This window comes from Macaca mulatta, chromosome 18, assembly GCF_049350105.2.
Source record: "Macaca mulatta isolate MMU2019108-1 chromosome 18, T2T-MMU8v2.0, whole genome shotgun sequence".
NCBI classification, from domain to species: Eukaryota; Metazoa; Chordata; class Mammalia; order Primates; family Cercopithecidae; genus Macaca; species Macaca mulatta.
This window is the reverse complement of record NC_133423.1, coordinates 1,272,893-1,295,636: the sequence shown is the minus strand read 5'-3', so window position 1 is coordinate 1,295,636 and position 22,744 is coordinate 1,272,893. Positions and strand designations below refer to the sequence as shown.

Here is a 22,744-nt window from a genome sequence, read left to right as displayed (position 1 = left end):
CTCGGAGTGGGGAACAGGGGACGGCTCCCAGGGTGGACTCGGGGTGGGGAACGGGGACGGCTCCCAGGGTGGACTCGGGGTGGGGAACAGTGGACGGTTCCCAGGGTGGACTCGGAGTGGGGAACAGGGGACGGCTCCTAGGGTGGACTCGGGGTGGGGAACAGGGGACGGCTCCCGGGGTGGACTCGGGGTGGGGAACAGGGGACGGCTCCCGGGGTGGACTCGGGGTGGGGAAGAGTGGACGGCTCCCAGGGTGGACTGAGGCTGGGGGAAGAGTGGACGGCTCCCAGGGTGGACTGAGGCTGGGGGAAGAGTGGACGGTTCCCAGGGTGGACTCGGGGTGGGGAACAGTGGACGGCTCCCAGGGTGGACTCGGGGTGGGGAACAGGGGACGGCTCCCGGGGTGGACTCGGGGTGGGGAACAGTGGACGGCTCCCGGGGTGGACTCGGGGTGGGGAACAGGGGACGGCTCCCGGGGTGGACTCGGGGTGGGGAACAGGGGACGGCTCCCGGGGTGGACTCGGGGTGGGGAACAGGGGACGGCTCCCGGGGTGGACTCGGGGTGGGGAACAGGGGAGAAAACCTTTGCCGAACGCACTCTGCAGGTGTTTTTTTATCCGTTGGTGTGAAGCCCCCACTGGCTGGAAGGTGCCCCCCCCCCCCACGGAGTTTGCTGGACACCTTGGTTGGTTGTCGGTTGGTCATGACTTTGAGTCTTTCTAGACTCCTGTGTTCCATGTGTTTACCGTGTGTGCCTGATAAGTTCTGAAGTCAGGTAGTAAAAGTTCTGTTATTTTTCAAAATTGAGATTCCAGGTTTCCTGAATTTCCATGTAAATTTCAGAATCAACTTGTCACTTTCTACAAAAAAAACCCACTTATTTATTGATTAAGCTAGAGACACCCCAGATCTTTCTTCATGCTAACATGTTTAGGAAAGATTGGCAAAGTCCTCCTAGACCATATTTGAGGATTCCTGAAAAAATATTTCCCAAGCCGTAGTTTTAGTTTAAAAATGAGCAAAGCAAATAAATACAAACTGCCCGTTAGCTGTGCACATGAAGGAGAGGTCACAGCAGGAGGCAGCAGAGTCCTTCTCGCCCTGTACGTGCTTCCTCCTTGCTGAATGAGCTGGTTTAGCCTGTGTCTTTAACACCTGCAGCCAGCATTGCGAGGGGCACACACAGACTGAGCCGGAAGTCATCAGGTTACAGAGACCCGCGAATCTTCAGACCTGAGCTGCACCTGCAGCCTTGGGGCAGGAGCGTCGGGTGCTGCCGCGGTCGCCTTTCCCTCTCTTCACCTTGCAGGGGGTAGAACAAGGAGTCCACAGCATGCTGGTGTCCTGTGTCGGGCAGAGGGTAGAATGAGGAGTCCACAGCATGCTGGTGTCCTTCGTCGGGCAGAGGGTAGAGCGAGGAGTCCACAGCATGCTGGTGTCCTTTGTCAGGCAGAGGGTAGAGCGAGGAGTCCACAGCATGCTGGTGTCCTTCGTCGGGCAGAGGGTAGAATGAGGAGTTCACAGCATGCTGGTGTCCTGTGTCGGGCAGAAGGTAGAGCGAGGAGCCCGCCGTGAGCTGGTGTCGTGCGTCAGGCAGAGCATAGAAGGAGGAGCCCACCATGAGCTGGTGTCCTGCATGGGACAGAGGATGGAGTGAGTAGCCCGCAGCTGGTGTCCTGCGTGGGGCAGGAACTGTGCAGGGTTTCCTTGCAGAAGGCCGATGGCAAAATGATGTCATCTGGAGACCAGGGACGCTTGTTAGAGGGGCTGAGGCTCCCAAGTCGGGTTGCTGCTAGGACTGAAGGAGCAGTGCCTAGGGGAAGGACATGGGGCCGTTGGGAGGATTGGGTTTAGGTGTTGGTGGTGGGGCCGCAGAGCCCTGTGGGTGGAGGAAAACAGCTCAGCCGGGGAGTCGGCGGTGGGGGTTGGAGGGTGCCAGGCACCGGGGAGGAACCTGGATGTGGACATCCCGAGTGCAGCTGTGATGGCGGTGGGGACACAGACTCCTGGGTGGGGATGGCCCCCGCAGCCTCAGCAAGCAGGGAGCAGGTGTCCCTGAGACCTGGAAAGCCTGGTGGTGTCTTTGACCAGGTGCCGTGACCGGGAGGGAGGATGGTCCAGTGTGGGGGTTTGTGTGTTCTTTTTCTTTTTTTTCTTTTCTTTTTTTTTTTTCAGAGGTTGGGTTTTTTATGTTAAGTCTGCTCATTTGGGCATTTTAGGGCAGAACTGTAATCATTCATCGTAAAGTACTTTGGTAAAATTAAAGAAATCATACTTGTCACCTTAGAAAGTTTAACACTTTTTCGAACAGGTATCACTATTTGTTGTCTGGTTTAAGAAAAAACCTCATAAGGGCTGAGTCTCCTTTGTCCAAACTGCTTGGGGACAGAGAAGTGTTTTGGATTTCTGGATTTTTTTTGGATTTTGGAGTATTTGCATATATACGTGACGAGATGTCTTGGGGTTGGGACCCGAGTCCAAGTGCAGAATCCATTATGTTGCATATGCACCGTATACACACAGCCCGAAGGTAATTTTACACAACACTTGTAATAGTTTCATGCGTGAACAGAGCTTTGACTGCTGCCCTTCCCACAGGGTCAGGTGTGGAGTTTCCCGTGTGCTGTCGTGTCCGTGCTCAGGAGGTTTCATATTTGGGTTGGGAAAGCCCAATCTGAGTGTGAAAATTTAGATTCTTATAACTAGTAAGAAGCAGTTTTTAAACTATTTCTGAGAATTGTGGATTTACAGAATAGAGTTCTCGATAGAGTTCTCCTTGTGATTTTTTTTTTTTTTTTTTTTTTTTTTAAGATGGAGTCTCACTCTGTTGCCCAGGCTGGAGTGCAGTGGCGCCATCTCAGCTCACTGCAAACTCCACCTCCCGGGTTCCCGCCATTCTCCCGCCTCAGCCTACCAAGTAGCTGGGACTACAGGTGCCGCCACCACGCCCGGCTAATATTTTTTTGTATTTTTAGTAGAGACGGGGTTTCACCGTGTTAGCCAGGATGGTCTCAATCTCCTGACTTTGTGATCCTCCCGCCTCAGCCTCCCAAAGTGCTGGGATTACAGGTGTGAGCCACCACACCTGGCCTGTGATTTTTTTTTAATGACTCTTTCTCTCTTTCCTCTTGTTTCTTCTGATTCTGACTTAGATGTGTCTGGGTTTCGTCCTGGGGGGCTGGTGGGAGGCTCTGTGTGAGCTTGTGGGGGCCGGGAAGTGTCATGGGTCCTGGGGTTGGTGAGGGCAGAGGAGGTGCAGGGGCAGGGCTGCCTAGTCTCACTCTCCTCGCGGGGTCAGGATCAGGGTTCCAGGACCCAGAGGAGCTCAGAGTCTTGATGGTCACTGGCAGCCCACTCCATCCCCGAGGGCACAGAGCCCCGCACCGCACCGTGTCGTGTCTCCTCAGCACCGTTCCTCTCCCGGGTGATCTGCACACGCCCATCCTCCTCCCCGGGAAGAACTCCCTTCTGCTTCCCTCCAGGCCTCAGACCCTTCCCTCCGAGCTTCCCTTCCGCCCCCTCCAGACTGCAGACCCGCCCCTCCGAGTCTCCCAGCGCAGCCCGCCATGGCATAGTGGGCATGGAGGATGTAGCTCCGCCTCGTTGCCACCTGCGGCCTGATCCTCGTGCCCTCTCGATGACATGGCTGGGCGTCTCGGTGGGCCATGGGGCATCCCGCCTGGAAAAATCCCGTTGACAGATGCAGCTTGGGCGGCTGCCTCGTGTGTGTCCGTGGGGCAGGGTGTTCGGAGCAGCCCAGCTGGCGGGGGGTGTGGGGTTGCAAGTACCTGGGGCGGATGCTGAGTGTTGGGCAGCCTCATGTCTGTGGGTGGGGTGGTTGGAGCAGCCCGGCTGGGACAGAAGTGTGGGACTGTGAGCACCTAGGGGTGGGCGCTGAGTGCTGACTGGCCTCATGTCTTCGAGGAAGGGTGGTCGGAGCAGCCCAGCTGGGGCGGGAGTGTGGGGCCGCAGGCACCTTGGGCGGATGCTGAGAGCTGGGCGGCCTCTGGTCTTGTGGCCTTCAGATTTCAGCACTTCTTCCAGATGACCACTGTTTGGACAAACGAAACAGTTTGTGTTTATATAAAACCAGAATATTACAGTAGTTTTGTTAGGAAAACGTAGTTGCATCAGCCTCTCTCTAGACTGGGAATGATGTAAAAGTTTTAGATTTTATAAGTTCTCTATCACAAATGTCAGAGGATCACATATAAATGTGTATTTTGAGACAACTTTTACGTTCTCCCCGAGTCTCCTCTTTGAACCAGACATCCTTGTGTTTTCAGCCGTTCCACGGGTGGCACGGGGGTGGTGAGGCGTGGTGGCGTGTTGTTTTTTGCGTGTCGTTTTCGTGAGAGAGACCTACAGGTGGAAAGTCATTTGACAGACGAAGAAATGCCCTCAAGCGGTGAGACCACCTGCCTACAAAGTTATGTGAGAGTTGGTGTAGTATTGGCACGAAAACTTAGATTTTAAAATTCGTACGGGAGGGCTCCTGTGATAAACCAAGCGATTTTGAAGTGTTCTTCCCTTCGTGTTTTGTAGGGCGGTTCTGGTGAGACTGGAAGGATGCAGCCACCCGGTTGTCATGAAAGGCCTGTGTGCTGAATGTGGCCAAGACCTCACCCAGTAAGTGTCCAGAAGAGTGAGATCTGCCTGCTGGGGCTCAAGGTGGTGGCCTCCCGGGAGGCTGAGAAGCTGTGCTAGGGACCCAGTGAGGCCCTTGGTTTCCCAGCGGCAGATGCAGATGCCTCCCTTGGGCCCCACGTGAGTCCCACTCAGCGGGTTTCCTTAGGAGGCGGTCCTTCCCGCTCTGCCATCACCCCAGCCTCGTGCCATTGTCAGTTGTGGTCGTGGGGGTGCTGGAGGGCTGAGACCTGTCTGTTTTCTCCTGACTGTGAAGACGCAGGTCGCCGAGTATCTGGAGCAGTGCCTCCCTCAGGACAGCCTGGCTGGTTCCCCCGAGCGCCCCCATGCTGGGGGCTGCTTTACCTCTAGTGCCCAGTGGTTTCTTGGATTTATCACTTGGGCAGTGGGAGGTGCGGCAGCTCCTTTTTCTGCATTTTCATGGTTGAGGGCCTGTTTCTGTTTCTGTGTGACTTTGTGGTTTGTTTTCATGAAGAACTGTGGCTCTGTGTGTTCACGAGTGTGGCCATGAGCTCAGTATTTCCACCAGTTTTCCTGTCTGTCTTTAAACAGTGGAGAACGTTTCCACAGTTGCCAACAGAATTAAGTTCTGTGCTTAGATAGCAGCATGTGTCTGTTAAAACATCAGCGGGAATCCCATCACTTAGAGCCCCGTGTGCATCTGTGCCCAGGCACTCAGCGGAAAGCCCTGAACCTGTCCTTGCACTCATAGGTTGCAGAGTAAGAACGGGAGGCAGCAGGTGCCACTGTCCACGGCGACCGTGTCCATGGTGCACAGCGTGCCGGAGTTGATGGTGAGCTCCGAGGTGAGCTGGGCGTCAGCGACTGCGTGTTGGGGAAGCGTGGTGCTCTGAGGAGGGCGGCTGCCGGGGGGAGGGCGGCTGCGGGGGGGGAGGGCGGCTGCCGGGGGGAGGGCGGCTGCCGGGGGGAGGGCGGCTGCCGGGGGAGGGCGGCTGCGGGGGGAGGGCGGCTACAGTAGCACTGATGTGTGGTTGTCTTCGTTGTTACTGAAACAACCCTCGTCACACAGATGACTTATGGGGCTGCTGCTTTCCTGAAACAGGGACGGCTGCTCTTGGTTCTCCACAGACAAGTCGGCCTGCAAAAGCGACTCGGGGCCCTGAGGCCCCATGTTCCACAGCTGTGAACAGCCAGGCTCAGTGTGGGTTCCCTCGAGCCAAGTCCTAACTGGGGAGGGATGTGACAGCTGCTTGTGGAGCTCAGGAGGTGGCTGCGCTGCCAAGGCGTGTGCCAGATGAGCCGGGAGGGCGAAGCGTCTATTGGGGCAGATAATGGCAAGGAGTCGGTGGCCAGGGTCGGGCGAGGGGGCAGTGGTAGCACTTTGTTGGCTACAGGAGTGGCTGCTGCTGGTACCAGTGGGAAGCTGGCTCGGGAGAGTGGGCACACACGGGGGTGGGTTGGGGGGTCCCAGGGCTGTTTGCCTTGTGCTGACAGGAGAGCCCACGGCGGGTACGTGGGGTGGAGAGAACGGGCAGGTGTTCGTGTGCTCAGTTAAGAGTGATTTGGGGCCGGGCGCGGTGGCTCAAGCCTGTAATCCCAGCACTTTGGGAGGCCGAGGCGGGTGGATCACGAGGTCAGGAGATCGAGACTATCCTGGCTAACACGGTGAAACCCCGTCTCTACTAAAAATACAAAAAACTAGCCGGGCGTGGTGGCGGGCGCCTGTAGTCTCAGCTACTCGGGAGGCTGAGGCGGGAGAATGGCATGAACCCGGGAGGCGGAGCTTGCAGTGAGCCGAGATCACGCCACTGCACTCCAGCCTGGGAGACACAGCGAGACTCCATCTCAAAAAAAAAAAAAAAAAAAAAAAAAAAAAAAAAAGAGTGATTTGGGTTTTTATCTTCGAGTGTCTACGTCTCCTGTATGTATTTCAGGAGTTGCTGGGGCTCTGTGGGTCGGCGGCTCCGGCACCTCCTGTGCTCGAGGCAGACGCCGTCTCCCCGACCTCACTTCACCCCGTGGGTGAAAATGCTCTGGGAGCCGAGAAAAACTAGTGTGTGATCTTACGGACTTTCAGGGCTGCGCAGTTTTGTGAGTAGGTAAAACACTTTGCAGTGTTACGATTTTGGTAAATTCGTGCTTTTAAATGATGGACACCAATTTCAGTCTGTCTTTTTATGGGAAAAACAAAATGCCAGATACAGGATTCTGGGTTTTCTGAATTACCAAACTTTAAACGAATGTAAAATGTGTGCACGTAAACCAAAGCCAGCAAGTTTGGGGGTGAAGGGAGGAGGAAGTACCCCTCATCTTTCCGGCACCTGCCGGCCCCTCTGTGCATTTCCCTTCGGGGACGGGGACGGGAGGAGGTACCGCCTGAGCGGGACCAGGATTTTGTTGTGAAGAGTGAGGGCCAGTTACAGTGAGAAAGGCAGCGTGGTGCGTCCTAGCACGTCACGTCCTGTGTCCCACGCTGGGCCACTGATGCCTGGGTGACTGGGCGCTTGGTAGCACCGCTCTGGGCCCCGCGTGGAGGGACACCCTGATGTGCTGTCGCCAGGTCCCCGGGTCTCTTCGAGGCACAAGAATAGGCTGAGCGTGGGAGGTTCTGAGCACATGGCCCTTGCCAGTCTCTGCTGCCCAGCTTGGGCCACCCGGCGTCTCCCTTCTCCCAGCCGCTGACTTGGTTTCTTCGTTAATTTTGCAGCTCACTTTTACTGAGTGCTCCATACCATTGAAGTGGCTTTGATAGAAACAACCAGTTTCTCTTCCCCTCTGTTTTCATTGGCTCATGTATTTAACTGAATTATAAAATCGTGGTCACAAGCAAGGTTGCCGTGACCCAGCTGGTGACCCGGCCCCGGCTCTCGGCCTGTAGGGCGCAGGCCATGGGGAGTGCCAGGGGCTGGAGAGGGACGCGTTTATTTCGTTTTCTGTTTCTTGATAAAATGGAGTTTTACCTTGGATGCAAACATACTGACTTTGTCATTTCTTGTTTCTGTTTAATTGTAGCAAGCAGAGGAGCTGGGAAGAGAAGACCAGCAGCGACTGCATCGGAACCGGAAGCTGGTGCTCATGGTGGACCTGGACCAGACGCTGATCCACACAACCGAGCAGCACTGTCAGCAGATGTCGAATAAAGTGAGTGCGGCTGGCACCCCGGGTCCCGGAGCCGCAGGTCCTAGAACTTTGATTCAGAAGTGTGTTACCTTGTTTTTTAGATGATTTCCCACAGGTCAGCCTGGATGTCGAAAGCAGACTCTCTTGTTCTGGGTGTGGGCTGTGTGTCTGCTGGGCGGTTGGGTAGCATCTGGGCCCCTGGGCAGACATCTTGGTGCCCACTGTGTCTCGCACTTCCTGCTGTTTGTGCGGGAGCCCTTTGTGTGCCCGCGCGGCAGGCTGTCGGAGAGGGCGGAAGCGTTCCGAGCCTGTGAGGATGGTGCAGGGGATGGTGCGAGACGTGTCCTGAGGGTGGTGGTCTTGGTGGGGAGGACGTTGGTGTTGGATGCCTTTGTGTCGCTGGGATGTCAAGGGCAGGTGGTGGACCCCTGGGTTTGTGCTTGGGAGAGCTGGGCTGGAGGAAGAGGCTGGGAGGTGGTCAGTGTGCATTCTGCAGAGGAAATACAGGGAGAAACGAAGGATAAGGGCAGAGCCCTGTTTAATGCACACAGAACCCTTCCTGCACCTCAGCTGTGTCCTCAGGACGGAGCCAGAGAAACTGAATTTCTAGACCAAAGGCTCTTTATGTCTGTGCCAAGAGGCTTGCCCAGAGGCTTGTGTGGGCCTAGACGGTCGCCAGCAGGGAGGCCCTCACCAACGCTGAGTTGTTTTTTAAATGTTTGCTGTTAAACAGATAGTATGTGGACTCTGGCGTTAGATTTGGGAGTTCAGGGGCCTGTCAGTTCTGACCTTTCCAGTTCCTAAAGCTTCCTGGGGATCTTGCAGGTCCCGATAGCAGACGCCCAGCAGGCTGGAGGGTGCACCGCAGAGCCAGGCGCCCTCCACTGCGGGATGGTGGGGCGTGGCACCAACAGCTGGGACAGATTGATGACAGTTACACCTAAGTCAAATTGGTGACCAGCTTCGTCTGAAAGATGTTTGGTTAAGTTTGGCCCGGTACGTCAGCCTGGTGGCCAGGGTGAGCTGCACAGATCCCCCAGGTGGCACAAACTCTCACGTTTTACGCTATTTGCAGAATGGAGAGAATCGAGTAACTGCCGTGCTGCACAGGAGTTTCCTTTAGGGCCGGAATTCAGGCCTCACCCACAAAACAGCTTCTATTTTTGGCTGTGTTAGTCATTTGTGTGTATCATGGCATGTTATACAGCAATATATTCTTCTATGCAGTATAAACTGTGACTAGATATTTTCAGATTGCTTCATTCATATCCACTACTCTACTCACTAAGGTTTTTTTTAATGCCTATTTTCTGACAAACTAGGTATTTTGAAGGATGTAAGGACTTTATGAAAATACATTCTGCACACATACACCTTCGTGAGTTGTTGTGACTGTTCCCTGCTTTTAAATTGTGCCTGTGAAGTTGGGCATTGAGTGAGTTTTATAGGCACAGCTCATTTTATGGTGCTTCACGGATACTGTGTGTTCCCAGAGAGGAGGCTCGGGGCACCCAGCGAGCACGGCTGTGGGTGTCATTCTCCAGCGGCGTGTGTGCCACACTCCGGAAATTCCTGTGTACTTCAGACTCCTCGGTAGTGGTCTGCTGTTACAGGGACCTGTAGTCAGTGATCTTTGAGGTCACTGTTGTCATAGTTGCTTCATTAGTGTTCTGTCTGCTCTAGGGGATTGTGATCTGCGATCTTTGAGGTCACTGTTGTCATTGTTTTGGGGTGCCGTGAAGCACACCCACATAAGACAGCAAGCGTAATGGGTAGATGTGTGGTCCTGACTGCTCCACCAACCGACCATTCCCTGTCTCTGTCCCGGTGCTGAGGCCTCCCTGTTCCCCGAGGCACAACTGTATTGAAATTAGGCCAAAGTAATAACTCTACAGGGACCTGTAGGTGTTCAAGTGAGAGGAAGGCTCACCAGTCTCTCACTTTAAATGAGAAGGTAGACATGATTATGCTAAGTGAGGAAGGCACGCCGAAAGCCAGGAAAGGCCGCAAGCTGGGCCTCTTGCACTCAACAGCCAAGGTGTGAATGCAAAGGAAAAGTTATTGAAGCAAACTAACACTCCCACTTCGGTGAACACACAAGTGATAAGACAGTGAAACAGCCTTGTTGCTGAGAAGGAGAAGGTTGTAGTGGTCTCAGTAGAAGATCAAACCAGCCTCAACATTCCCTTAAGCCAAAGCCTAATCCAGAACAAGGCGCGAACTGTCTTCGATTCTGTGAAGGCCGAGAGGGGTGAGGACGCTGCAGAAGAAAAGCTGGAAACCAGCAGAGGTTGGTTCATGAGGTTGAAGGAAAGAAGCCGTCTCAGTAACATAAAAGTGAAGGTGAAGCAGCAGGTGCTGATGGAGAAACTGCGGTAAGTTCCCCAGGGGATCGAGCTGAGATCATTGATGAAACTAAACACACTAAACAACAGATTTTCAGTGCAGACAAAACAGCCTTCTATTGGAAGATGATGCCGTCTAGGACTTTCATAGCTAGAGAGAAGTCAGTGCTTGGCTTCAAAGGACAGGCTGACTGTCTCGTTGGAGACTGACTAATGCGGCTGCTGACTTTAAGTTGAAGCCAGTGCCCAGGTGCCATTCTGAAAATCCCAGGGCCCTTAAGACTGAGGCTAAATCTCCTCTGCCTGCGCTCCATCCATGGAACAACAAAGCCTGGATGACAGCACCTGTGTTCACAGCGTGGTTTACCGACCATTCTAAGCTCACTCTTGAGACCTGTTGCTCAGAAAGAGATTCTTTTCAGAAATATTCCTGCTCATCAACCATGCACCTGGTCACCCGAGAGCTCTGATGGAGATGTACAGGAGAAGAATGTTTTCACGCCTACTGACACCACATCCACCCTGCAACCTAGGGCTCAAGAAATGATTTCAACCTTCGAGTCTTACTACATCTTCTAAGGCTGGAGCTGCCTTAGAGGGCAATTCCTCTGATGAGTCTGGGAAAATCAAACAGAAAATCCTTCTGGAAAGGATTCACCGTTGTGAGTGCCCCCAGGAACATTTGTGATTCATGGGAGGACGTCAGAGTATCAGCATCAACCAGGAGTTCAGGAGATGGTGATTCCAGCCCTCAGTTCGGAAGGTGTTGGTTCTCACCTTCATGGATGACTTCCAGGGTGTCAGGACCTCAGCGGAGGAAGGGGCTGCAGGCGTGGTGGAAATAGTGAGAGAATTAGGAATGGAGCCTGAAGATGACTGAATTCTGGCAACCTCAGGATGAAACTCGAACAGATGAGGAGTTGCATCTTACAGATGAGCAAAGAAAGTTTCTTGAAATGGAATCTGCTCCTGGAGAAGATGCTGTGAACGTCGTTGAAATGACAACAAAGGATTTGGAAGATTCCATCAACTTAGTTGATAAACCAGTGGCGGGGTCTACGGCGATTGCCCCTAGTTTTGAAACAAGTTCTTCTGTGGGTAAAATGCTATCAAACGGCATTGCATGCTACAGAGAAACCTTTTGTGAAAGGAAGAGTTGATTGATGGGATGAACTTCCTTGTCATCTTATTTCAAGAAACTGTCACAGCCACCCCCAGCCTTCAGTAAACACCCTCTGATCAGTCAGCAGCCGTCAGCATCGAGGTGAGACCGTACAGCAGCCAAAGAATGTGACTTGCTGAAGGCTCAGATGTTGTTAGCATTTTTTAATAATAAAATTATTTTTTATTTTTTTATTTTTTGAGACGGAGTCTCGCTCTGTTGCCCAGGCTGGAGTGCAGTGGCACGATCTCTATATCATGCAGCCTCCACCTCCGGGTTCAAGCCATTCTTGTGCTTCAGCCTCCCGAGTAGCTGGGACTACAGGTGTGTACCGCCACACCCAGCTAATTTTTATATTTTTAATAGAGATAGGGTTGCGCCATATTGGCCAGGCTGGTCTCGAACTCCAGACCTCAAGTGATCCACCTGCCTCAGCCTCCCAAAGTGCTGGGAGTACAGGCATTGAGCCACCGCACCCAGCCATTTTTAATAATAAGGTATTTTTAAATTAAGCTAGGTACATTGTTCTTTTAGACATAATGCTATTGCACATTTAATAAGCTACAGTAGAGTGTCAGCATGGATTATAGTCACTGGGAAACCAAAAAATTCCTGTGATTCTCAGTATCTCCAGGATAGGCCTGCTGAAGACAGCTGGGTCTGGTTATAATGTGGCTGTTTCTCAGTTGTGTGGTCTGGAAGGCGACAATGTCCTGATGTAGTGGGGAAGGGGGTCTAAGCATGAACTGACCGTCCTCTGCCTCCTCAGTAGTGTTAGTGTACCCCACTCGACATCCAGAGGAGACCCTGAGGCGGTGCCTGGCCGTACTCCTGGCCCCTCTGAAAGCAATTTCGGGGCTCAGAAGTGGTGCTGGCCACACCTCCCGAAGCCTGGACAGCTGCTGGACTTGTTACTGTTGAGTAATGGGAAAGTTGTTGCTAGAACGTTTCACTCCTAAATCTTTAACAGAGTACCTTCTTCATGAGGGTCGTAATTAACTTAGAGCTAGAAAAATGTAACTGGGAAAGTTGTTACTAAAACCTTTCGCTGGTAGATCTTTAACAGAGTAGCTTCTTCCCGAGGGTCCTAACTAACTTAGAGCTGGAAAAATGTAACTGAGCTTAATTAAAGCCATTAAGAGTAAATATTTTACTGAGAAATTAACAGGGTTAAAAGGATAGAAATTTAACTTCCTGAGGAAAGCAGTCTTATTTGCATGTCGATCATATGTAGGCGAGTGAGTCGGTATCACTCATTTCATCTGTCTACTAAATACGATTTAGAATACGTTTCGGCTTCTGTGTTGTGTATGTAAATGAAAGAAACTGTATCTGAAAATCACCAGGTTACCTGGGAATGTTGATTTCCTTTGTTCAGTAGCTCAGGAAAGCACTGTCAGCAATGTGTCAGCATTTGAAGAAACAAAGGCAGAAGTGACATCGGTGGTTATCTCGTAGTTAGTATAGGTTGTTACTGTTGGCTGGTTATCGGGGTGGTTATCCTAGGCGGTCGTTGCAGGTAGGTAGTTATCATGAGTAGTGAGTGTAGCTGTCATCGGTGGTTATGTGGTTATCACAGGTGGTGACTGTTGGCTGATTATCAGGGGTGGTTATCATGTAGTTATCACAGGTTGTTACTGTTGGCTGGTTATCGGGGTGGTTATCAGGGACGGGTTGCTGCAGGTAGGTAGCTAAGCATGAGTAGTGAGTCATCGGTGGTTATCGTGTGGTTATCGTAGAGGCTGTTACTGGTAACGTGATTACCCAGCGTGGTGGTCTTGAACAGTTGTTGCAGGTGGGTGGTTATCCTAGTAATCATGGGCAGTCGTTAATCACATGCATCGAGGGCATTCCCGCAGCTGAGAAGGCCGCACTCGCTCACTCATACCACGTTCATGGAAAGTGCTTACACAGTGGGTTTTAAATGCCACAGGTAGCGCCTTGCACCAGTTAGGGTCACGTCCTTATTTGGAGGGGCAGGTGGACATGCAACCTCTGTCCCACATGGAGGGATGGGCGCACGTGTGGTCCTCTGTCCCACATGGAGGGGCGTGTACACACTGTCCCCTGTACCATGTGGAGGGATGTGTGCACACCCATGTCCTCTGTCCCATGTGGAGGGACATGTATACATGTCCTCTGTCCCATGCCCATGTGGAGGGGCGTGTACACACTGCTGTCCCCTGTCCCATGTGGAGGGGCGAGTGCAGACACATGTCCTCTGTCCCATGTGGAGGGGTGTGTGCACCCTGTCCCCTGTCCCACATGGAGGGGTATGTGCACACACGTGTCCTCTGTCCCACATGGAGGAGCATGTACACACGTCCTCTGTCCCATGTGGAGGGGTGTGTACACACATGTCCTCTGTGTGGAGGGGCACGTACACACACACGTCCTCTGTCCCATGTGGAGGGGCATGTACACACATCCTCTGTCCGTGTGGAGGGGCGTGTACACACACATGTCCTCTGTCCCATGTGGAGGGGCATGTACACACATCCTCTGTCCGTGTGGAGGGGCGTGTACACACGCATGTCCTCTGTCCTTGTGGAGGAGCGTGTACACATGCATGTCCTCTGTCCGTGTGGAGAGGCGTGTACACACGCATGTCCTCTGTCCGTGTGGAGGAGCGTGTACACATGCATGTCCTCTGTCCGTGTGGAGGAGCGTGTACACATGCATGTCCTCTGTCCGTGTGGAGAGGCGTGTACACACGCGTCCTCTGTCCGTGTGGAGGAGCGTGTACACATGCATGTCCTCTGTCCGTGTGGAGAGGCGTGTACACATGCATGTCCTCTGTCCGTGTGGAGAGGCGTGTACACACGTGTTCTCTGTCCCATGTGGAGGGGTGTGTACACACACATGTTCTCTGTCCGTGTGGAGAGGTGCATACACACACATGTCCTGTGTCCCATGTGGAGGGGCGTGTACACACATGTTCTCTGTCCGTGTGGAGAGGTGCGTACACACACATGTCCTGTGTCCCATGTGGAGGGGCAGGCATATGCATGTCTTCAGAATGCCTGTCTCGGACACGTGTGTCTTCAGGACACCTGTCTCAGGCACACGGGTTGTGGGGGCTGCTGGGGCTCCTCAGACCTTTTCTCCTGACTGTTGCTGCCGTTCTTTTCAGGGCATCTTTCACTTCCAGCTGGGCCGGGGTGAGCCCATGTTGCACACGCGCCTGCGTCCGCACTGCAAGGACTTCCTGGAGAAGATCGCCAAGCTGTACGAGCTGCACGTCTTCACCTTCGGCAGCCGGCTGTACGCGCACACCATCGCAGGTCAGTGCGCCGCGGCCGGAGGGGCCGTGGGAACCGTGGGTTTCTTTCCTGTTTTCGGTGATGGTTTCTTAAAGATGAAGAAAGAAAAGAAGCTCCCCTGCAACTCAGTTGTGGTCTTGGAGTTGGCCGTTGTGCAGGGGGTTGTGAGAGGTAAGGGAATTCTGCCACTGCGGCCGGCGGGTGGGGCTGGAGCTGCTCTGGCCGGGTGCAGTACTGGGTGGGCCACTCTGGGAGTTTGTCAGGACGACGTGGGCACGTGGAACCACCTTCTGTGAGATACTCTGACAGACACCTGTTAATCAGTTCACAGGGACTTCAGGCCAGGCTGCTTGTGTGTACTCGTGCCGGGTGCTCTCACTATACACAGTGTGGCCGTCCCCTACCTGCACGTGGGCACCCTTAGGATTTAGCGTTTGCTTCTGTCTCCCTGGGTGGTAGCGTGAGTGCCAGTCTGCAGCAGCAGGATGAAGCAAGGGGACAGTGCCACGGGACGGTGACTGTCCCATGTGTACGATGCAAGGGGACAATGCCACAGGATGGTGACCGTCTGTCCCACGTGGACGAAGCGAGGGGACGATGACATGGGACAGTGACCATCTGTTACATGTGGACGAAGCAAGGGGGTGATGACATGGGACAGTGACCATCTGTTCCATGTGGACGAAGCAAGGGGATGACGCGGGACGGTGACCGTCTGTCCCACGTGGACGAAGCAAGGGGACGACGCGGGACGGTGACCGTCTGTCCCACGTGGACGAAGCGAGGGGACAACGACGCGGGACGGTGACCATCTGTTCCACGTGGACGAAGCAAGGGGACAACGCGGGACGGTGACCATCTGTCCCACGTGGACGAAGCGAGGGGACAACGACGTGGGACGGTGACCGTCTGTCCCATGTGGACGAAGCAAGGGGACGACGTGGGATGGTGACTGTCTGTCCCACGTGGACAAAGTGAGGGGACAACGACGCGGGACGGTGACCGTCTGTCCCACATGGACGTGGGCCCGAGTGGCAGTGTGGGCTCCTCCGTGCCGGCTCCAGAGGTTTAGATTGAGTGTTTTAAAATTCAAAGATCTTTCCGGATTGGTCTTAGTCTTTTGTTGTTGGTGGGGAAATGAATTTTGAATCCTCCTTTAATATTTAGTGCCTTTCTAGGAATTTTGATCATGACCTTTAATTCCTCTTGTAATTGAAATTCGAAACATTCACTTGTAACATTATGGCTGCTGCTGTATGGCTGCCTGAGATCGATGATGTGAAGACAAGTAATTATGCACAAGGGTGATACTGCTCACGTCCTCAAGCCAGTAAAGAACCTGCTGGCCAGGCGCCATGGCTCACACCTGTAATCCCAGCACTTTGGGAGGCCGAGGCAGGCGGATCACGAGGTCAGGAGATCGAGACCATCCTGGCTAACACGGTGAAACCCTGTCTCTACTAAAAATACAAAAAATTAACCGGGCGTGGTGGCGGGCGCCTGTAGTCCCAGCTACTCGGGAGGCTGAGGCAGGAGAATGGCATAAACCCGGGAGGCGGAGCTTGCAGTGAGCCGAGATCGCGCCACTGCACTCCAGCCTGGGTGACAGAGCAGACTCTGTCTCAAAAAACAAAAAACAAAAGAAATAACGCCTGCTATGATTTGGGATTTTACAGCCCCCAAGTCCATATGTTAAAACCCAGTCTAGGCCGGGCGCGGTGGCTCACGCCTGTAATCCCAGCACTTTGGGAGGCTGAGGCGGGCGGATCACAAGGTCAGGAGATCGAGACCACGGTGAAACCCCGTCTCTACTAAAAATACAAAAAATGAGCTGGGCGCGGTGGCGGGCGCCTGTAGTCCCAGCTACTCGGGAGGCTGAGGCAGGAGAATGGCGTGAACCCAGGAGGTGGAGCTTACAGTGAGCCAGGATCACGCCACTGCACTCCAGCTTGGGCGACAGAGCGAGACTCCGTCTCAAAATAAATAAATAAATAAATAAATAAATAAATAAATAAATAAATAAATAAAACCCAGTCCCAAGGCGAGGGTGTCAGGAGGGGTGTGGAAGGCGGTGAGGTCGTGAGGACTCCATCCTCCTGAGTGGAATCAGGGCCCTTACCCAGGCGGGTTCTGGGAGCTGCGGGAGGCGCAGCAAGCCAGTTCCCACTGACCTGCAGCCGCGTCGCTGGCGCCTTGGTCGGACACTGCCTCCAGAACTGTGAGGAAGGGACGTCCGTTCCTGAGTCACCCACGCTGTGGAGTTTCTTCAGAGCAGCCCAGGCCGACTAAGCTGCCTTAGTCGACTTCCACTATGTGGAAATAGACCCCCGAATCCCTGTGTGTCCCAGCCCTGGACTCCCTGTGTGTGTCCCAGCCCCGGACTCCCTGTGTGTGTTCCAGCCCCAAATCCCTGTGTGTGTCCCAGCCCCAAATCCCTGTGTGTGTTCCAGCCCCAAATCCCTGTGTGTGTCCCAGCCCCAAATCCCTGTGTGTGTCCCAGCCCCGGACTCCCTGTGTGTGTTCCAGCCCCAAATCCCTGTGTGTGTCCCAGCCCCAAATCCCTGTGTGTGTTCCAGCCCCGGACCCCTGTGTGTGTTCCAGCCCCGGACTCCCTGTGTGTGTTCCAGCCCCGGATCCCTGTGTGTGTTCCAGCCCCGGATCCCTGTGTGTGTTCCAGCCCCGGATCCCTGTGTGTGTCCCAGCCCCGAATCCCTGTGTGTGTCCCAGCCCCGGATCCCTGTGTGTGTCCCAGCCCCGGATCCCTGTGTGTGTTCTAGCCCCGAATCCCTGTGTGTGTCCCAGCCCCGAATCCCTGTGTGTGTTCCAGCCCCGAATCCCTGTGTGTGTCCCAGCCCCGAATCCCTGTGTGTGTTCTAGCCCCGAATCCCTGTGTGTGTCCCAGCCCCGAATCCCTGTGTGTGTCCCAGCCCCGAATCCCTGTGTGTGTTCCAGCCCCGAATCCCTGTGTGTGTCCCAGCCCCGAATCCCTGTGTGTGTTCTAGCCCCGAATCCCTGTGTGTGTCCCAGCCCCGAATCCCTGTGTGTGTCCCAGCCCCGAATCCCTGTGTGTGTTCTAGCCCTGGACTTCGCAGCCAGTACCAGGCACCTCCCGGGGCCAACCCGTAAGTCACACACCGCAGTGCGGGTGACGCCCACGCAGACCAGACGCCCGAGGGGCGTCACGTTCACAATAACAAATGTCAGGGAGAGACTAAAGACCAGAGAAGTCTTCCTCACGGTCGTCATATCCGTGGCTGTCCCCTGTTCTCTGTTTTTTTGTGTGTATAATTTTGCCGAGTTTGTCTTAATATGTGCACAAGTTTATGTACTGTTCTTTTCACGTAAGATTTCATCACCAAGAATTCATCCATCTCTTTGTTATAAATCTTCATCATTTTATGTGAGTTTTCCCTCCTCCGTGGACTGGATCCTCTGGGTGAGTTCCTGAAACCCAGCTTGTTCAGTGGGGGAGTGGTTCCTGACCCCCAGGACTGTGAGCACCGCGCGCTGCACGGCCTGCTCCCTGGCAGGTGACGCGTTTGCCTCCTGCCTCCCGCCTCCCACACAGGGTGCTCCCCAGCGGGCACAGCCTGGCGACCTGCAAGTCTGATTCCTGAAGGCGGCAGGCAGTCCAGGATGCACCGGTGATTTTTCCTTCTTCTCCTGTCCCATCTTCTGTCCGTGTATCTAGTGCCCATGCAAATGTTTCTTATTTGGGGCATCCTTCTCCAGGTCTCTCTCTTTAAAGTTGGGGTTATGTAGGTTGGCTGTTGCACACGTCTTGCTTATCCTTTTCTGAGGGACGTCAACGTTTGTTGGTCAGAGCACACAAGCCCCAGTGAGGATGAGTATGTGGAAGGCTCGAGTCTGTTTAAATGCTTGGCTGGAGGGGATTTGGGCCAAAAGCAGAGGGGTCCCAGGTTTTAGCTGGGCCACACCCTTGCCACCCTTCACACCGACAGGCAGGGCGTGGGACACTACAGTCAGATTCCACGTTCATGAGGCCTCGTGTGGTGAAAGATGAAGCAGGTGAAGAGAATGCCATGTTTCTTTATCAGCCTGAAAGCTGGAGGGAGCCTGGTAGCTGCCTGCAAATTCAGCACAACATCCATACTGACATCTGCAGGCCCCTGAGCCACTTGGACAGCAGAGCACGGGAGCCTGCTGGTGGGTGCGTGTCTGTGGAGGGCCTCGAGCGTGGGTGGGGGCGTGGCTGCGGAGGGCCTCGAGCGTGGGTGGGGGCGTGGCTGCGGAGGGCCTCGAGCGTGGGTGGGGGCGTGGCTGCGGAGGGCCTCGAGCGTGGGTGGGGGCGTGGCTGCGGAGGGCCTCGAGCGTGGGTCCTGCTGCGGGGAGACCCGCTGGGTTTGCTGGCATCACCGGGCCCTGTCTGGCGCCTTCTGCGTTTCAAGCTCTGCTATCTACGTGAAAGTCCAGCATTCCAGTATGTCCAAGGGATGGGCTGAAACCAGACGAAGACATCACAAGAAAACTGCAGACCAGTATCCCTTTGAACATGGACGCAGAGATTCTCAGCAGAACACGGGCCCTCGAGCCCAGCAACGCGGGAGGAGGACTGCGTCCAGCCTGCGGTTCAGGAAGGCCCAGCTTGGCTTCGTCGTGGCTGGCGGGATCTGTAGAGATGACCTGGGTCAGCTTTTCTGCAAGTGAGAAAGTGAGGTCCGGACTGAAGCCTGAGGTGGCTGCTGAGCTTCCGCCTTTGATGCTTTTCATTTTGAAAGTGACCGTGTGGATAGCATGTGTGCTTTCAGTATGACTAGGACAGAAATGTTGAGTGTTTGGGATGCGTGTCTTTTATGTGATTGTAGAGACGCTAATAATTCCATTAACAGACTTTAGATTTAGCGACTTCGTGGCCTCAGTGATCATCTAGAAGTTAAGTGTCTGTATATAGTAAGAAACAATTGCGTTTATTTCTCCTTTAAGTCCAGGTATCTTTTTGTTACTGAAATACTAACAAACCAGTGACATCAAGGAAGGGAAAGCTCCTGGCAGTGCTGCATTGGAAGCGTTTGGAGGTGGTGATGCTTCAGCCGGGAGGCGGGTTCATCTTCCCAGAAGATCTTACGGACCCCGGAGTGCATTGTGCGTAGCGCCGCGGGGCTGCAGGGTAACTGAGGTGGCGCCCAGAGCAGCTCTTCTGTTTTAACTGTCATGCGTATGTTTCAACCTGTATCGAAAACAGCCAGCGTGTTTCTCGCGTTTGTGATCTCAGAGGTGGTGGTACAGAGGTTGAGCTCAGTAGGGATGAGTGCAGACAGTAGTTGATTAAAAGCCAGTGTGAAAACAATAGTGATTGCGTGGAGTGCAGTCAGGGCACGTTCAAATCCCGGAAGTGGACCCCGTGTGCCACACGGAGATGTGGAGCCGGGCGTCGTGGGTGCGTTCAGATCTGGAAGTGGACCCCGTGTGCCACACGGAGATGTGGAGCCGGGCGTCGTGGGTGCGTTCGGATCTGGAAGTGGACCCCGTGTGCCGCGCGGAGATGTGGAGCCGGGCGTCGTGGGTGCGTTCGGATCTGGAAGTGGACCCCGTGTGTCATACAGGGGCGTGGAGCCAGGTGCTGCAGTGAGTCTTAAGTCTTGAGAGGATGTGGGCTGCGTGGTTGGAGTTTGGGTTCACAGTGCTTCTGAGATGTCTGGTCTACCTCCTGTGCTTCATGCAGAGCTGACGGTTATGCAGTGGACCTGTGTGCCATGATGAGATCACAGACCCAGCTCTCGACTCTGGACTGGCTCACTCTTCTGCAGTCTAGTCTCCGTTTTGTTCCATGGCACCTGCACGTGTCATGCCAGATAGAGGTTGTGTGTTAATGTGTTCAGTTTTCTTATAATTTCAGCCTCTTGGGAGGGTAATAATTGTGTTGTATTTATTCCTGTACCTTATATTCCTGGCAAAATTCCAAGTAATGTTAAACTCAGTAAATGTTAAATGAACAAACACTCTTACACGTTATCTACGTGCCATGGAATACCTATCTCTTGAGGTATGTCCAGATTTATGGCTTCAGCCACTTGTATGATGAGTAGCTGAAACATTTCCTTGTGAGGCTTCATACTTACCATAGCTTTTTCTCTCCAGAATGTTTTAAATGGCCAGTGAAATTAAATTGACATTGAACTTGATGCCTCTAACATATTTTACCAATAGAATAAATTACCTGAAAAGTCTGTTTTGTTTTTGTTTAGTACTCCTACTTCCACAAACTGAAATACGTTTACTATATATTCTGTGGTTCTTGTAAATTAGCAAGAGATGACTTATTTTTAAATTATCTTTCTTTAAAATTATGGGCACTTCACTGTAAATTGAAGACTTTGCAAACTTAGGAAGGTAATACAGTAAGCTAAAAGTTCAGAAGATAAATTTATAGATCAGGAAACCCAGAGCAGAGGTAATACCAAGAAACCTCTGCCTGATTTCTTGATTGTGACGGCGGTGCCTCCTGAAGTGCAGAAGGGGTATTTGCAGATAGCATGGTTTTACCGTCTTTAAAGAGTCAAAGCAGAGCATCAAGCACGTAAAGCTCTTTAGAAAATTACTTTTAAAAAATTAAACTAGGCCGGGCGTGGTGGCTCACGCCTGTAATCCCAGCACTTTGGGAGGCCGAGGTGGGCGGATCACAAGGTCAGGAGATCGAGACCATGGTGAAACCCCGTCTCTACTAAAAATAGAAAAAATTAGCCGGGCGCAGGGGCGGGCGCCTGTAGTCCCAGCTACTCGGGAGGCTGAGGCAGGAGAATGGCGTGAACCCGGGAGGCGGAGCTTGCAGTGAGCCGAGATTGCGCCACTGCACTCCAGCCTGGGCGACAGAGCGAGACTCCGTCTCAAAAAAAAAAAAAAAAAAAATTAAACTAGACTTGTAATTAACAGATGTCGTGTAAAGTACAAGTGTCAACTGTAGCCCGGGCAGATTCTTCGCTGCGGAAGCAGCTTCTGCACTAGCTGGTCATTGTGGTGTCGCGATGTCCTTCCTTCCCAGTCTGCTCTGTCAGGCAGGCTTCCTCGATGTTGCCTGAATGACCAGCGTAAACGTGTGTCATAGTGAGAAGTAACCGACCTTCCTGTGTTCTACAACACAGCGTGTGAGTCTGTGTGATTCTCCTGAAGTAACTTAGGAGAAGCAAGCTTCCTTGGTAACCTTTCCTCCACTAACCGTTACAGATAACAGCAGGGCCGCCCGCCCGCCCAGGGTTCGTAAAGACCGTGTCCGAGGTGACGCAGGGTAGTTTCAGTTCAGCGTCCAGACTCCATCACGCGAAGAACCACATGCAGAGCGTTTTGACATTGAACGGTGACTCACCTGTTTGACTTATGAAGTGCCTTCTGTAGTTTTCATGTCCGTCTGGTTTAGACAGGTGCTTCAGTAGGATGTTACAAATTTTCCATGTTAATAGAATTATAAACACTTACAGACATGATTCGTGTTTGACAAATAAGTTCACCGTAAGAGAAAAGAAGCCCTCCGTGAGCCCGGTCTTACACGAAAAGGGATGAAGTGTTTGGTGCCAATTCATCGTGTTTTGTGTCTGCCACTGTAAAATAACATTCAAGACTTCACCACGCACTGTGTGACCTAAACGTGTCTCAGGCGTGTAATCTTTGTCCTGTTTTCTTTTCCAAGGCTTTTTAGACCCCGAGAAGAAGCTTTTTTCTCATCGAATATTATCCAGGGATGAATGTATTGACCCGTTTTCTAAAACGGGAAACCTTAGGTATGTACCTGGCCACGCTCCTCACAGAGAACTCTTGCTGTTCGTTTCCCATTTAAAAAATCGCATCTGGAGATTTAGAGCAGTATTTCTTTTCCTATTTCTTTTCTTTTCTTTTTTTTTTTTTTTTTTTTTTTTTGAGACGGTGTCTCGCTCTGTCACCCAGGCTGGAGTGCAGTGGTGCGATCTCAGCTCACTGCAGGCTCTGCCCCCAGGTTCCCGCCATTCTCCTGCCTCAGCCTCCTGACTTAGCTGGGACTACAGGTGCCCGCCACCTTGCCCAGCTAATTTTTTTTTTTTTTTTTTTTTTTTTACTTTTAGTACAGACGGGGTTTCACTGTGTAAGCCAGGATGGTGTCTATCTCCTGACCTCATGATCCTCCCACCTCAGCCTCCCAAAGTGCTGGGATTACAGGCGTGAGCCATCGCACCCGTCCTAGAGCAGTATTTCTGTATTGATGTTTTTAAGGAATTTAACGTCCCCTCTCCAGTTTTCCTTGTTAGCCTCAGAGTACT

At 53.0% G+C, this 22,744-nt stretch overlaps 1 protein-coding gene across 6 annotated transcripts in view; it reads left to right on the top strand.

Annotated features, from left to right (window-relative positions):
* Window positions 1-22,744, top strand: part of CTDP1 (CTD phosphatase subunit 1) — a 74,159-nt gene that overhangs the window by 11,280 nt on the left and 40,135 nt on the right. For all 6 annotated transcript variants that reach the window (XM_077974861.1, XM_028838132.2, XM_077974860.1 and 3 more), the window contains exons 2-6: window positions 4,546-4,629; window positions 5,360-5,453; window positions 7,621-7,749; window positions 14,369-14,519; window positions 22,141-22,231. In XM_077974861.1, coding sequence (XP_077830987.1) covers window positions 4,589-4,629; window positions 5,360-5,453; window positions 7,621-7,749; window positions 14,369-14,519; window positions 22,141-22,231 — 506 coding nt within the window. In that variant the 5' untranslated portion in view covers window positions 4,546-4,588. The remainder of the gene's footprint in view (window positions 1-4,545; window positions 4,630-5,359; window positions 5,454-7,620; window positions 7,750-14,368; window positions 14,520-22,140; window positions 22,232-22,744) is intronic.